This window comes from Penicillium roqueforti (assembly GCF_015533775.1).
Source record: "Penicillium roqueforti strain LCP96 04111 chromosome Unknown scaffold_01, whole genome shotgun sequence".
In the NCBI taxonomy this organism is placed as follows: domain Eukaryota; kingdom Fungi; phylum Ascomycota; class Eurotiomycetes; order Eurotiales; family Aspergillaceae; genus Penicillium; species Penicillium roqueforti.
This window is the reverse complement of record NW_024067565.1, coordinates 363,991-378,882: the sequence shown is the minus strand read 5'-3', so window position 1 is coordinate 378,882 and position 14,892 is coordinate 363,991. Positions and strand designations below refer to the sequence as shown.

At 49.8% G+C, this 14,892-nt stretch overlaps 3 protein-coding genes across 3 annotated transcripts; 1 reads left to right on the top strand and 2 right to left on the bottom strand.

Annotated features, from left to right (window-relative positions):
- Positions 1-191: 191 nt before the first annotated feature.
- LCP9604111_513 (putative Rho guanyl nucleotide exchange factor) lies at positions 192-5,075 on the bottom strand (the record flags this gene model as incomplete). The annotated part of the gene is made up of 3 exons (XM_039068850.1): positions 192-761; positions 812-2,796; positions 2,852-5,075. 3 exons carry the CDS (start codon positions 5,073-5,075, stop codon positions 192-194), a joined length of 4,779 nt encoding a protein of 1,592 aa, XP_038933061.1.
- A 1,325-nt stretch (positions 5,076-6,400) lies between these two features.
- On the top strand, positions 6,401-11,514 carry LCP9604111_512 (uncharacterized protein; the record flags this gene model as incomplete). The annotated part of the gene is made up of 6 exons (XM_039068839.1): positions 6,401-9,618; positions 9,675-10,020; positions 10,083-10,471; positions 10,526-10,632; positions 10,692-11,074; positions 11,155-11,514. 6 exons carry the CDS (start codon positions 6,401-6,403, stop codon positions 11,512-11,514), a joined length of 4,803 nt encoding a protein of 1,600 aa, XP_038933060.1.
- A 655-nt stretch (positions 11,515-12,169) lies between these two features.
- On the bottom strand, positions 12,170-14,891 carry LCP9604111_511 (mRNA splicing protein SYF1; the record flags this gene model as incomplete). Its single annotated transcript, XM_039068828.1, has 5 exons — positions 12,170-12,428; positions 12,485-14,496; positions 14,557-14,610; positions 14,675-14,791; positions 14,850-14,891. 5 exons carry the CDS (start codon positions 14,889-14,891, stop codon positions 12,170-12,172), a joined length of 2,484 nt encoding a protein of 827 aa, XP_038933059.1.
- Position 14,892: the final 1 nt, after the last annotated feature.

Genomic DNA, 14,892 nt, shown 5'->3' with positions numbered 1-14,892 from the left:
ACAAGTAAGAAAGGCTCATGATATGTATGCAAATGAATAGGCGTTCCAAGGAAAGTAGAAGAGGCTTGTGCGGTATCAAGTTACAAGGTGAAAGGAAAGATAATGTGACAGGTGTCAGGTTGTTGAGTAACCATGTATGGAATATGGGAAAGGAATGATGGTGGGACAAGCCCTCGATGCTGTATATTTGGTCATTGCTCGCTCGCCTTCAGCAGTGCAGCGGCAGCTGACTGGGCTCGAAGACCTCCGACTTCTCGTTTCAAGCGGAAGTTTTCTTTCTTCACTCGGCCGATCTCGTCTAGGGCACTTGCCAGTTGAGACTTCAACGCGTCTTCTGCGTGGCCCAATCGGACATCCTTCGCAATCTTGCTGAGCTCGGTATTAAACCGATCATAGAGAGCCTCGTTCTCGGCGCTTGCCTCACGATAAAGCTCGTCCAATTTCTTAACACGCTTCTCGCTAAGAACCAAGGACGACTCCAGGTCTCGCTCGAGAGCGGATGTGCGGCACTTGTATTCCCCAGTAACTGTCTCAAATCGGGCTTCAAGATTGCGCATGCGAGCTTCAAGGGACGCGGCGGTAGCAGCATGTGGATTGATGTCTGTACGGTCAAAATCAAACTCCAAGTTCATTGCGTTGGGTTTCCTTGGTGGTGTGAGCTTCAGAGAACGTAATTCGTTACCAAGCTCCGTGAGCTCGTCCTTCAGGCCCAATTGGGTAGAGTTTTGGGTTCTCTTTTCTAGTTGAACACGATCGCGTAACTAAGGGATGTCAGTCAACTCATTATCGAAAGAAATAGAATGTGACTAACCTTTTGTGGGCTTTGCATCCGCGGTTTCTGTGGTTTTTGCAAGCCAGACGAGGATTGTGGTCGCTTGGTATCGGAAGCGTTGCTGCTTGGCCGCTCCCGAAGGCCCGGAATCCGCTGGGGGATGCCTGACGTTTGGGATCTCCTCCTTGACTCATCGGCTGGCGATTCTGATACACTGCCCCTGGACTTAAATGCACGCTCCATCTGTGGAGCCCTGGGATCAATGTTCTCCTTCCTGCTCGGCGTCGAAGGGCGGGGCGGAGACAGACGGCGAATGGGTGATCCTAGTCGCGTCGGTGACCCGGATTTTGCTGGCGGCCTAGAACGCATTGGTGACTGACCACGCATAGGTGGTGTTGGTATGTAACTGCTCTGAGGCCTGGACTGGTTGGTGGGCGTTACCACTTCTCCTTGAGGGCGACTGGAAGGGGTCGTCGGGCGGAGCTGTTGAGTTGGAGAGATACTGGATGCATCTGAGGATGATGTGAGTGGTCGTATATCCGAAAGGGAGCTCCTTCTTTTTTTGCGAGTTCTTCGCACGCTATCCTCAGAGAATCCTCGGAAAGAAGATAGAGAGGGTGGGTTGTCGTACCCAGTGCCTGGCCTCGAGATTTGCTCCTCAGATGCAAACCCGTACGGACGATACGGAAGGTCACGGGATAAAGGCCGATCGCGAGAAGCAGGGCTACCGCGAGAGATAGGGCGATCACGAGATGTAGGGCGATCACGGGATGTAGGACGATCGCGCGATGTAGGGCGAAGGAAGCCCAGACGAGAGTCCACATCAGTCGACTTTGAGCGCATCAAAGAACCCTTGGGCGTATTGAGCTCCGAGCCGGCTGGGCTTTGCTTCTTGCTTAATGTCCGTAGAATTGCTGCGACTTTGCTTTCGCCTTCATTTTTCGGAGTATCTCTAGACATACCGAAGCCGAAGCGTTTCCGGAAAGAGGAAGAATTGGAACCGACTGACCCGGTATTGGCATGTGATTTCGATTGATCGCAGGTCAGTGTTCCTTCCACTGAGGTACCCCCAGGAATAAATTCTTCAAAGAGGTTGTCAAAGTCTTCGACCAGTCGGTCCAAAAGGGAGACATGATGGCTAGGATCTCCGTCTTCGGTGAGTACCTCCGCAAATGCCATCGTCAAAGCACCGCGATCTCCGTCATTTCCAGATGCATCGAGTAGCTCGGCAAGTAGTCGAATAATCGCAGCTAGAGCTCGTCTATTTTGCGGGCTCATGTCTGTCACAAATTTCCGAAATTGCTCATCAAAATCCCGCGGTATCATGGTGTCAAACTGGCTCTGAATCCATTTCAGAGAAGAGGAGCTCAAGACGGGGCCCATACTTGTTCTCCAAGCATTCGCCAAAAAGGTTTCGAAAGCGACAAAAAGCGTATCAACTGGCACTTCGGCGGCAGCCTGAATTCTGCTCGGGTCTTCTAGCAAAATATTGTAGAGCTCATTGACCGGCGCCCGGTCAACGTGATCTCTGACCCGAAGCATTCGACCCAGAATGTTTCCACTCCGAGACTGCAGAGAAAGCACATAGGCTGCAAATGTCTGCTCCAGCAACCCGAACTGAGTATCCAATCCCTTGGAGGCAGATGTCCCAACGACAGATATCCTGTTCCCGGTTTCCTCTTTCTCTTTCTCCTTTTCCTTGTCCTTGTCCTTGTCTTTTCCTGGGAATGCCGAAGGTAGAGTGTTCGATCTCGACAGATTCACTCTTGGCGGAGGCATTTTTGGGAATTCGCCGGTAAGAGTGGCCGACCCTGGCCCCTTGAGAGTGGGCACATTATCACGGCTACCCCCCAACAGGTTTGAGATTAGTTTGGTCGGCGAAGGTGGCCGGAAGCCCCGTGAAGACTTGACCTGCGTGATTAAGCTGCTCGCGATGTACCGAAGAATTTCAAAATTAGAATGAACCAATGAGTTCGTCAATGCTGGGTTTCGGGCGCTATGCAGAGGCGAGAGCAAATATTGAACTTTGTTTCTTATGTCAGTGGCAAGAAATATAATTCTCAAGGGAGGGTCACTTACGACGTCGCGAAAGAGTGGAAATAAATGTGTCCACCGTGATCAAATCTGTAGACCCAGATCCAACCACAGAATCGATATCTAGTCTGTATTGATCTCCATTTGGAGGAGATATTGATATGATGACCTCAAGGTTGGAACCTCTCAACATTTGACCGCAGGTCGCCTTGGATGTATCAAAAACAATGCGTATTGGGGATGCCTGAATCTGGTCGAGCGCGGCACTTTCACCGTCCTCGCACACACAGGCGAGTATTCCCACGTTACTCGCAGACCCGGTGGGAGGGCTTCTTAGCGTCCATTTACCTCCTTCTCTTTCACTCTCGGGGAATCGACCCTCAATCTTCGCCTTGGATATTTCTTCGATCAGTCGATTGGCTCTTCCTTCATACGTTCCAGCCAGTTCCAATGCAAGCAGGTCAGAGCTTGTCTCTTCTTTTGAGGACTTGGCTGAAATTGGCACGGCGAACAAAATTCGACCACACGTGGATTGCATACAACGCACGTTATGAAAGTCTAGCACCTGCACAACCTGGAGTTCGGATTGTGGCAAAGACATGGACATGTCATTGGTTGAAGCGGCCGCATTGTCGATATCAGCCAGCAGACCACGTGCCGTAGTCCGGCTTTCGGCGGGTTTCTCTAGAAGGACTAGGCAGTTCTTATAAAGAAGCATGATCCCTGTGCTGCTTCTGCCAGATGACTGTGTGTCTAGACGGTACGGCTGGGTAATTTCGTTGAAATCGACTGCAGTAATCAGCCGACCTTCAGGGAATGTTTTCGCTGGCCATCCGTTGACTAGCTCTTGGAGGCGTTGAAGGCTTTGGGTGTGGCTCGATGGGGAATTATTCTCTAGCGCACATATATCCTTCACAATGTCTCGTGCTTTTAGCAGAGTTCGCACGGCAGGATGGACCAAGGGCAGATTGCTAGTCATGGTGTCAATCAGCAGACTGTATCGAGGTAGTCGCTGGACGGGTTCCATCAACAGAGAGCGCAGTCTCTGCTCTCCCGTTTCGTATACTCTCTTGGAAAAGCTAGAATTCTTATCTTTCATGAACGAATTCAGAGTTTGCGTGAAGCCTGTATGTGCTCGCATGTAGTCTCCATATGGCTGTGAAAATTGTGGTAGCCATTCAAAGAGGGCCTTTGCGAATGCCAGAATTCCAAGCGGATCCGATCTATCTCTTGGCAAACCCCGACGATTAGAAGGCAGCTCCGTGTCCTGACCAATATCTGTGATGGCATCTTTCTCTGTTTCATCAAGCACATGACGAATGACATCGAGAAAGCCCAGGTTGACTTCCAGAATTTCATTCAAACATGGTGGGAATAATGCCGCCAAAGCTGCCTCGTCGGGGCTGTTGCTGGATGGTCCTCTGCCCACGGCCTTTTGCCGAAACTCGTCGGCCACTTCATGCACAAGAGAATAAAGTTTGGCGACATATCTCTCTTCGGTATCCACAAGCTCACACATGGTAAGACGAAGAGCTTCTTTCTGGCTTCTTGCGAACAGCCGTGATTTGCTGACATTGGTCGGCTGGGACGGCGCACGCTTCAATCGAGCTGTTGGCAAAAACATAGGATCTCCCAACGCCTCTATCAGGGGTGTGTATGGACCATACTGCGGATTCTGACCTCCCTCAAGATCTGATCCCATACTCTCTCGCCGTTGGAATGGTTGTATAGTACCCGTAGGAAGCACCACATCAATGTCGACCCATGGTACCTTGCGTTCCTGATATGCGCTCCGAATATCCTGAATAATCTCCAAAGAATCATCCACCTTTGTCATACGGTTGGCAAGATCTGCAGCATGCATCTCATCAAACATCTTGGGGACCTTTCCTCCCGGTCTTCCAGTGCGAGCCACCCCAGTCAGACGGTGCTTCACCGGCTCCGACAGCTCGGCAAAATATCTCAGCATGCTGACTGCAAGTCCACGACACACCTCATCACCTTGTTTTTCGCGGGGTAGGTGGTTGACCGCAGCATACACGGGGGCAGCCGGGGACACCGTAATCCGAGGGTAACTTTGAAACCCGGCGGGTGTGAATATATGGGCCTGAATACGGGAACTGCTCACTGTAGCATTGGCGGTAGAGACGGCGCCATAGAAGACGAAGATGGATGATAAACATGGGTCGACGACGTGATAGAGGCTGAGATGTTCGAGAGGAAGGTCCGCCAGTGTACAGATTCCGGAGGGAGGTGCGATAGTCGCCATAACGAATGGTGGTGCACTTGCAATGCAAGTGCAGAATGCGAGAAGATGTTGGGCAAGCGCTACCGTGTGCGATAAACAAATGAAATGCGCCGGGGTTTGTCGCAGAAGGAACGTTGGAGTAGCAAGATAACGAGTGACGGGAAAGACAAGATCGTAATGTTTAGAATTAAATGAGAGAAAATTTCCTATGCTGAGCAGTGAGAGACAGTTGAAAATCGCATGTAGGATGTGTTATCCTGTTGTTGGTAAAGCGATTGCGACATTCGCGCTCCCCTCCATAGAAGCTGAGGTACCAAAGATATCCACTCAATTCATAGATTCAGGGAGTAGACACGTGCAGTGGCGTAAATCCGAATGAAAATCTCCAGAAGGTAAGTAAATGAAGTGTAAGATCGAGAGGAGGCGTTTGTTTTGAGACGCGGGGACAGAGAAGCGGTGGGTTGATATCGCGATAGCCCGATAGACCAAGAGTGGGTATTAGCGCCTGACGCTAAGAATAGTAAAAGAATAAAAGAATGACTTGAATATGGATACCCAGCTTAGCCCGATGTCCTAGGTTGTAGGAATTACATTCTCTACTTCGACCTGTCCCGCACTCTTGTTTTTAATGTTTACTCTACTATGTTTGTCCGGCCAACGCTATCAACACCGTTGCTATCGTTGCGATCCCCAACCGCTGCAAGGATCAGTGTGACAGGTCACATCTGCATAATTCGCTGAATATATGGGGTTCTTCGCACCTTGTTTATTCTTCACGCTTTCAGATCCTTGTATACAAGCTTAGATTTTAGGACAAGAATAGACGGGAATACTAATTCGGTCTGAGGGACAATGCCATTATGTTCTAGACAGTTTAATACGCTCGTTTCATGAAGAATGTTCGTAGTCAATTCGAAAATCTCATCTTTGTTTACTCGGGAAATATATCAGCCACTATATCGATGATCGCCGGTTTAATATGTTGATGATTTCATGCATACATGATGTAGGTGAAGCTTCTGATTGGCTTTTTACCTCGTATTTGCACGTTTTATACTGCGATTATCTGACTATAATGGCATGTAGTGTTGAATTGGCATAGAAGGATGTCAACAAAGGTGAAATCAAACATTTTGGATCCATGGATGCAGTCTAATACCAGATGGTACATTGATACCGCATCGGTGCAGATTTTCATCCAGTCCAATCAGTTTAATACAGATTGTGTGGTAATGTGCAGTACAGCCCCTGTCGTAGGCGGTGAGTGGGCGGGGAAGACGCTAAGCTCGATAAGGCAAGCAGCAGTATGATGATCAAGAGACCAGCTGTTTCGTTCGACCTTCAAAATGGTGTCACAACAGCGAGCATCTTTTGTGATGCTCGATCCCACTATGGACTCGTCTTCTCTTCCAATTGCCATAGACCCGGTGGCTTTGGTGACCACTGAATGTATCACCGTCACCTCGTCTATGCGCAAGCATGCACGCTGGGCTCACTCCTCAGTCTCCGCCATCCTGGGCGGCAATGGAGCCTCTCGTGTTTATGAGCGGGATAACTCTGCCCCCTCAAGTCCAATTCCACGCAGGACTGGTCAACCGTCACCTCGTCCCGATGAAGATCATGTCCTGGCTAATCGGTGGGGTCTGCGAGGGAAGAAGGGGAAGAGCATGCAGGACAACCCATTAATATCGGCCTTTACACGACTGCGGAGTGATCTGAAAGATTGCAAAGATATCCGAACTTTTGATACCCCAGCGTTACTTCATCCATTCCTACAGGTCGTTCGCTCCTCTTCGACCTCCGCCGCAATTACCTCTATCGCCTTGGTCTCCATTACCAAGTTCCTCTCGTACAATATTATCAACCCGAATTCCCCACGGCTCTCTGTAGCTATGCAGCTACTATCAGCCGCGATCACACACTGCCGATTTGAGGCCAGCGACTCGTCGGCGGACGAGATAGTCCTTTTGAGGATTCTGAAGTTGATGGAGGGCATACTTTCACGACCTGAAGGCGAACTTTTGGGCGACGAGAGCGTCTGTGAGATGATGGAAACTGGTTTGAGCATGTGCTGCCAGGGTCGTCTGTCAGAGGTACTTCGGAGATCCGCCGAAATGGCAATGGTCAAAATGTGCCAGGTGATCTTCATGCGTCTATCGCATCTTGATCAAGGAGTGCCCGCAGGACCGGATCCATTTGCGGGCGAAGATACAAAAAAGGACCCACCCTCTCGTCTGAAGATGGACCCGTCGGTTAATGGAGACACCGTGACTTCGCAGCACCTGTCAGCCATCAGCGCAGACACATCGGCCGCAGAACGTCATAGTACTAGTCGAGAGGGATCACCCGAGCAGGCAGGAAATGGTATCGCAGCAGCTACTGCACCACCTAGCCCGCATGATGATCCCGAAACCGAGCTTCAGCCCTACTCCTTACCATCCATCAAAGAATTATTCCGTGTCTTGATCGACCTGTTGGACCCTCATAACCGGCAACATACAGACGCCATGCGTGTGATGGCACTCCGAATTATTGATGTTGCCTTGGAAGTAGCAGGTCCTTCCATTGCTCGGCATCCCAGTCTGGCTGCCCTGGCTAAGGACGATCTTTGTCGATACCTCTTTCAGCTAGTCAGGTCAGAACACATAGCTATTCTAACTGGTTCGTTGAGAGTAGCTGGCACCTTGTTATCAACCTGCCGGCCAGTTTTGAAATTACAGCAGGAACTCTATCTTTCATATTTAGTGGCCTGCTTGCACCCTCGCGTGGAAATACCGCGAGAACCTGGCATCGACCCATCGCTCTACGAAGGAATTCCTGAATCACCAAAGTTGGTGAAACAGCCAGCTTCGCAGCCCAATAGCGGACGAGCCACACCTGTTCCTGTTAGAGATCGACAGAGATTGGGGCTCGAAGGAGGATCAAGAAGGCCCGAAGCTCGAGAGGCAATGGTAGAGAGCATTGGCATGTTGTCACGCATACCTAGCTTTATGGTTGAGCTTTTTGTCAACTATGATTGTGACGTGGACCGAGCCGACCTGTGCGAGGATATGATTGGATTGCTCTCTCGCAATGCTTTCCCAGACTCTGCAACTTGGAGCACTACAAATGTACCCCCGTTATGTCTCGATTCCCTTTTGGGCTATGTGCAGTTCATCCATGATCGGCTGGATAACGAGCCTATACAAGGAGATTATCCTCCTCAAGAAAGCTTGAAAAAACAACGCCACACGAAGAAACTCATTATCAAGGGGGCACAGATGTTCAATGAGGATCCTAAGAAGGGAATTGCCTTCCTTGTGAGCCATGGTGTTATTGAGGACGCGAATAATCCCGTTCTGGTTGCTCGCTTCTTGAAGGGCACCACACGCCTGTCAAAGAAAGTCCTCGGAGAATACATCTCCAAACGCGGCAACGAGGAGTTGCTAGGCGCATTTGTGGATCTCCTTGACTTCGAGGGACGTAGTGCAGTGGAAGCTCTTCGGGAACTACTCAGTTCATTCCGTTTGCCTGGTGAATCGCCGCTCATTGAGCGAATTGTGACGATCTTTTCGGAACATTACATTGAAAAGGTCAAGCCGGATGGCATCGCCGATAAAGACGCACTATACATTTTGACCTACGCCATCATCATGCTGAACACCGATCTCTACAACCGCAACGTGAAGTCACAAAACCGTATGACTTGCGCTGGCTTTGCAAGGAACTTGCGAGGCGTCAACGGGGGTGGAGACTTCGCGGAGGAATTCCTCGAGGATATCTATGACTCTATCAAGAATAACGAAATCATTCTACCCGATGAACACGAAAACAAGCATGCATTTGACTATGCTTGGAAGGAACTATTGCTGAAGTCTTCATCTGCCGGCGACGTCATAGTGGGAGAGACCAACATGTATGATGCCGAAATGTTCGCGGCTACGTGGAAACCAGTGATTGCGACCCTCTCATATGTCTTCATGTCTGCATCAGATGATGCAGTATATTCCCGCGTGGTCAATGGTTTCGACCAGTGTGCCCAGATTGCTGCCCGCTATGGCTTGACGGAGGCGTTCGACCGTATCGTCTTCTCCCTTGCATCGATTAGCACTTTGGGTACTAGCAAACCTCCTAGTACAGCGCTCAACACAGAGGTTCAGGTTGGTCAGAAGAGTGTGATGGTAAGCGAGCTAGCCGTCAAATTTGGCCGAGACTTCAGAGCACAACTGGCAACTGTGGTGCTTTTCCGAGTCCTCTCAACAAATGAGTCAACTGTCAACCAAGGCTGGGAGTATATCGTCCGCATATTGAGTAACTTGTTCATCAACTCTCTCATCCCGCCGTTTGACGCTAAACTCACGTCCGAACTTGAAATATCTCCAATTCCGCTACAGCCTCCATCACAGGTGATTGATCGGGATGGACGCAACAACGACACGGGAATTTTGTCTGCATTCACATCTTACCTCTCAAGTTATGCGGCAGACGATCCTCCTGAGCCTTCGGACGAAGAACTTGACAACACACTCTGCACAGTGGATTGTGTGACTGCCTGCTCAATATCCGAAATTTTGACAAATATTAAGTCAGTAAAGATGTTTCATTGATGGGTTGTGGTCATGATACTGACTTCTTCCGCAGATCTCTTCCTCTGTCCTCATTGGAAATGCTCGTGGAGGCTTTGCTGTCGTTGCTTCCCGAGGAGAACGCACCAGCAGTCATTGTCGTAAAACCCGAACGCCCGACACCAACGTCAAGGGTTGCCAACAGCAGAGCTGACCCTAACCAACCTAAATACGATCCTTCGATGATATTCGTTCTAGAGTTGGCGACGGTGCTCACTCTTCGTGACGAAAAGACCCTGGAGGTTCTCGGTGAAAACCTGGCAACAACTCTTCAAACACTGGTGCGCGATGCGAAGAATCTCCATCCGCTAACCGTGTCTCGTGTTGTTTCTTACCTCCTAAATCTCTTGCGGCTGAGCCATGTATGTACTCTCCTTTACCCTGTGGCTTTGATGTAGGTTCTCCTTTACTGATCCCACGCTAGGACCAACACTTTATCCGGGTACCCGTTGTGCTCCACGCTATTTCTGGATTCGACCAGGATATTTTGGAAACCGTGGCCGTGGCGACGGTCAAGGGTCTTGCTAGGTGCATTGCTCATACAGGCCGTCTAAGAAACGAGATCACTATTTCTCCGGATTTCTGGTCGATCTTGCAAAGACTCCATCAACACGAGGCAGTCGCTTCTCTTGTCTTTGATCTTCTACAAAGCATTGTTGAGTCAATGCCCGATATTATCACAGCCGACAACTATGAGTTCGTAGTCAGCCTGGCCAATGACTTCGTCAGCGCCGGGCGTGTGGGTTCTATCGAGGAACGACACCGGGATGCTCAGGCCCGTCGGAATAAGGGGGTCAAACAATCCAAGTCAAGGTAAGGGTACCATGCACCTCTGTCCATTATTGATACTTACTTCTCCTTCCGTAGTGAGAACCAAGTTGTGACTCGCGGCATCAAGGCAATCGGTCTGATCTATCATCTGACTGGACGAGTCCCGGCTCTTATCAAACAATCTCATCTTGAGGAGAATGAAGGTAACGATCGATCCTCTGACATGTCTACTGCAACGAGTTTCTAATAGGTGCATTTCTAGCCTGGGCTGCCTACTGGTCGCCTATCTTCCAGTCCTTGACCAGTCAATGCATCAACCCGTGTCGCGATATCCGACACCATGCTATTTCCACGCTGCAGCGATCTCTTCTATCTGCCGAACTGATCTCAAGCGATGACCAGGAGTGGACTAGCATCTTCGATGAAGTCCTATTCCCGCTCGTCCTACTTCTTTTGAAGCCGGAGGTCTACCACTCCGACCCTGTTGGTATGAGCGAGACCCGATTCCAAGCCGCAACATTGGTCTGCAAGATCTTCCTGCGCTTCCTCGATCAGCTCCCCAACCGGACGGGTATGCTCCCTCTCTGGCTCAGGATCCTGGACATCCTTGATCGCATGATGAACAGTGGTCAGGGCGATAGTCTGGTAAGTCGATTATTCTACCCGACGACCCAAGTATACCATGACCACTCCCATCTAACAAATTCTTTTTCTCAATCTCGTAGGCAGAAGCAGTCCCCGAAAGCTTGAAGAATATCCTCCTAGTAATGGCTGATGGAGGCTACCTTGTGTCCCCATCCCAAGACCCAAGCAAGGAGGAAATATGGGTCGAGACTCGCAAACGCCTTGGCCGCTTCTTGCCCGATCTCTTCTTGGAGATCTTCCCCGATGTTGCGAACGAGCCTGAAACGCCTGCTCCGCGCTCTGCCGTCTCATCCCCAGAGCAGCCCCATGAGACAGAGAAGGCTACTGAGACAGAGCAGACGAGCGAAGATATTGCGCCCCAGCAGGACGGCGAAGAAGGAAAGGAGGATGCTAATACCGAGAGCCACACTCCTCAGGAGGCAGAGGAAAGTACCTCCTAAGAAGTACTGAACCATTTCCGTGGATGTATGGTGTATTTTTCTTAATATCTTGGCTCCCCTGTTCCTTTTACATTTACCTCAGAATAGCGCCGGGGTCAATGTTCCACATGTAGATATAGATCGATTATGATCGGCGCTGCGTGCGACCAATGTTTCTGTTTACCTATGATATGTGAATGTCAAGGCTGGTTCGACTTAGAATTCGCCAATAGAATGGACCTTCATAGTTACAACACGTCGAGCTGAACAAGCTGCCACACAGTTGAATCATTCCTTTGAGAAATCTATACAAATACAGATACAACACTAGAACGCCACGTTGAATCAGGTATCCAAACAGAAATATGGTAAAATCGAGCAGAAAATCTCGGAGAGCCGCAAGCTGCATGTTTTAACAACCAACCGGAAAGACAAGTCATGATTTGAGATGCAGTCTGCTGTGGTAGGAGCAGAGAAAAGGGAACTGAGATGGCGAACAACCGCAAAAAAAAAACATTCACACTAGAATGCATAGAGATAGCAGGTATACAACATACAACTCGATGGATGAGACACAGAAAGAACAAAGATATCGGAAATCGAGTCAGTAAAAAAGAAAAAACTTCATCAAATGTTCCCTTCCTCTTGACAAAATACCCTATATCAACTTCTCCCTCTATTCGTCGTCCATGTCGAGATCAATAGCGTCGGGGTTAGCCTCGGCAGTAGCTGGTTCTTGGGCGGTAGGTGGAGGACGGTTACCCCCCTCCGGACCGCTGGAGGCAGCCACGAAGCCAACTGGGGCACGAGCTTGACGCTCCAATTCTGCCATGGCATCTGCGCGTCGCTGGTCATCGTCACCTTCGCCTTGCTCCCCTGTTTGGAGTTGCTGGCTCCTGGCAATGGCTTGCGATGCAATGAAATTGACGTCGGTGCTGTGGATAATGTTAGAAAACGTGTTATCGGTTTTATAGTAGTAGGGGTCACATACTTGTATTGAGCTTGGACACTTCGCTTGATGCGAATCATTTCGCCGAAAGTATCGTCGTTTCCATGGTTGATTTCGAATTCTTCCCACTTCCGCCAGAAGGGAGCATTTGTCCGGGGATCGCAGAATTGAGACGCGTGGCCATAAATTGCGCGAGCACGGTCGATCTCGCCGAGTCGTCGCTCCATCTCGGCGAATTTGAGACACATTTCTTTCGCCTCCTGATCGGGCAACGCGGCAACGGCGCGCTCGTAGATTGGTCTGGTAGATGTGAGACCGAAGTTCGAGGCCGATTTTGTGATGTAGAATTCGAACATCTCGAAGCGGTCCTCGTCAGACACTGCCCGAGTTGCACGCTCGTAGATCCGCATCGCGTGCCGTGCGAGACCGCGCTCTTCTTCTAAGTTGCCGTACATCAGGTAAAGAGACTTGGCAAACTTGGAGGGACAATCCTCCAAGGCCTGCTCGAACAGATCTCGGAGTCGCTCAATGCCGACCTGCCGATCCACAGCCTTGGTCAAGTACAAGTTCCAGAGCTCGAATGCAACCGGATACATGAAAAGATCCAAGCCTCGCTCGTATACCTTGAAAGATTCTTCGAAGTACTTGTTTTCTTCCAAGAGATTGGCGTAGTTAACGACTGTTTGAGGTGTGGCGATGCGAAGCTCGAAGATCCGCTCGTAGACCTTTTTGGTTTCTTCCAGAGACGAAACACTCTCAACAAGATCAACATAGAAACTCCATAGCTTCCAGCTCTTGTGAATTCTTTGTAGTGGAGACAGTGTCTCATCGAAGTAGTCCACCGTCGATTTCTTAGGTGCCTGTGTCGCCTTTTCCATTATGCTGACTGCTTTGTCGAAATTCTCGGCACGGAGCTCCATTTCGGCCCATTCACACCAGATGTCTGCCAGTTCAGATACAGACTTGAATGGAACTTTGGCAGCCTTGTCGAAAATGACTCTTGCATTATCCAAGTCCCCGCCGTTCTCATAAAGCTTGGCATAATTAACCCAAAGCTCGGAGAATTTTCCATGTGCTTTGCTGGGGTTAATTGCAAAAACGGCATCCGTGTAGGTTTGGATGGCTTCTTTCTTATTATCGCCCCAGAGTGCTACTCTCTTTTCCCATTCGATGACGTTGTTAGGGTTCTGCCGTAGGAGTACATCGTTCACCAAGAATGGTCTGCGGTCCATCAGCTGTTCGAAGCGGAGCATGCGGAGGTCAAGATCAAAGTCTGCATCTTCGTCGGCTTTACCCTTGTCAGAGCGAAGGGCTGCGCCCTCCATCAAGCTTCCAATGATAGACTCCTCAAACTCGACATAGGAGTCGAAGATGAGAGTGAAATCACGAACTGTCATGACAGTAGTGATTCCTTCCTCGAAGACATCCCGTGCCTTCTCGAAGTTACCCTTGGTGATCCAGTATGTGGCCAACCCGGCCCACAACTTGCCCCTCTGGTCCGCAAAGCGTTCGATGCCACTCCGAAGAATGGCATCAACATCGATTCCGACCTGAGGGCCGGTCTGTATCTTTTTGGCCTGGGAGACCAGGAGATCAACCATCTCCGACCATAATTGGAATGGGCCTTTGCCATGTTTGGACTTGAATCGTGGATCGTCGAGGATATCCATGTATTTCTTCACGGCTTCCGTATATTCACCATTTTCAACAAGAAGCTCTATGTAATCCTCGACGTTCTCGGGGTGAATTTGCATGTACCGAGCAAAGATCTTAATGGCAGTCTGCCCGGAAGCAGCCCGAGCGAAGCCTTTGTACAGTCTCCAAATTCGGTTGTGCTGTGTGACCGGCAATGCGCGAAGGGAACGGTCGAAGGTTCGTCGAGTCTGGGTCACCATGGGCTGCTGGAGCAGGAATGATAGGTACATTTCCCAGATGCGCGGCATCTTGTTCAGGAGGATCAGGGCTCGTTCGAAGAGTGCGTTGACTTTCTGGTATTCGGCGCGATAGACCATGGGATTGCGGCCCTTCAAGTGCTTTGTACGGAACTCCAGATACTACGAAGGTCAGTAAGAGCAAAGACTTAGAAGTTCTTCTGAAAAAAAAATGTCACTTACCATCTTCCAGAGCTTGTATGAACGCGGCAACTGCTTGCAAGCACGTTCCATGACCTGATGGATGCCACTATATTAGTTATGATCCATAGGGACTCGGTTGTGGTAGGTGACGACGTACAAATGCTTGCTCATAGAGCGTGCCATTTTGCTGTTTGAATTCGATATAGGCAAGCCATGGCTTGACACTACTAGCGTCGCGAAGCAGATCTTGTTCGTAAATGATGTCTTGATCAGTCTAGTGGTAGAATGCAAGTAAGCTTCCAGTTCAAATGGTCCAATGGGTCAAAACTCACGATCAAGTAGAGGTCCGGCCGGGACGCAGATGGTCGATCCATC